Source organism: Monopterus albus, unplaced genomic scaffold (genome assembly GCF_001952655.1).
Source record: "Monopterus albus unplaced genomic scaffold, M_albus_1.0 scaffold129.1, whole genome shotgun sequence".
NCBI classification, from domain to species: Eukaryota; Metazoa; Chordata; class Actinopteri; order Synbranchiformes; family Synbranchidae; genus Monopterus; species Monopterus albus.
This window is the reverse complement of record NW_018128009.1, coordinates 688733-689887: the sequence shown is the minus strand read 5'-3', so window position 1 is coordinate 689887 and position 1155 is coordinate 688733. Positions and strand designations below refer to the sequence as shown.

Genomic DNA, 1155 nt, shown 5'->3' with positions numbered 1-1155 from the left:
TACCACATGATTGACAGAACGTATAGGGAAAGAAATATATTATTTGGAAAAGCTACCTTAAAACATTGATTGATATTTTGTGTATAAAAACAAATGCTGACATTCTAAGTCCACACACGCAGACACTGACCAAGTCTGTTACCTGAACTGACTTGTTTTCTGTATTGTGATGGCAGACTGAGGAAGAACCTGAAGTCACTGGTCATTGCTCATCCCACATGGTTTATACGCACTGTCCTGGCAATATCCAGGCCCTTTATCAGGTAGTACACACAAACCACCAGCTAAACAAAATGACAAATCCACAAAACTTGCACAAGTTAAAATGCACTACTGAACAGGGGTTCACAAATCATCACATATCATGTTTTTAGTGTATCTTTGCCAGATAAAATAAAAGCCTTTTTATTTTGTATTAACTTGGAATTTGCACATACTTATGGAGACTTTCCATGTGTCGCTCTTTATTAATTCCAAATAGACTTTTAAACTAAGACTCCGTGTACTGCCTGTAATGTCTCATAGTGAAATATCATTGTGACAGAGTGGATGATGTGTGATACTGAATAATAAAACACTAATTTAAAAAGAAACAAATGAATATGTCCTATTTTGTCACCATGACATTTGAAAGACATTTCCCTTAACTGTGATTGTGTTGTCGTCTCGTTGTCCTCTACAGTGTGAAGTTCATGAATAAGATCCAGTATGTACACAGTCTGGATGAACTGGCGGAGATCGTCCCCATGGAGCATGTCCACGTCCCCGAGTGTGTGGTGCAGTAAGTCTCTCTGACCATGAGATGGAAAAAACGAGCTGCAGCAGTGACTCCCAACCTCCAGTTGTGTTTTAATAACTATAATTAATATAAACCTATCAGAGAGCAAGTCTAATGTGATCTGATTTGAATAAATGTAAAACAATTATATGACTAGTTTCTGAAAAGTGATGAGTGTTACTCATTTTCAGATTTGATGAGGAGAGGATTAAAGCCCGAAGGGAAAGGTAAAACACATCCATCATTTCCTGTCTAATTTTGATTGCATTATTCACTAACTCTGATACAAATTGCACATATACTGCAGAGCTGCACTCAGCATGAACACTCTAGCTAAGCAAGAGTGACTTCTCTTCTCATCAGCACAAGTGCCTACA

General features: G+C 37.7%; 1 protein-coding gene across 1 annotated transcript in view; it reads left to right on the top strand.

The window, feature by feature from the left end:
- Positions 1-1155, top strand: part of atcaya (ATCAY kinesin light chain interacting caytaxin a) — a 9291-nt gene that overhangs the window by 6441 nt on the left and 1695 nt on the right. The window contains exons 9-11 of the mRNA XM_020612931.1: positions 147-263; positions 683-781; positions 970-1005. Of these exons, the coding sequence (XP_020468587.1) occupies positions 147-263; positions 683-781; positions 970-1005 (252 nt within the window). The remainder of the gene's footprint in view (positions 1-146; positions 264-682; positions 782-969; positions 1006-1155) is intronic.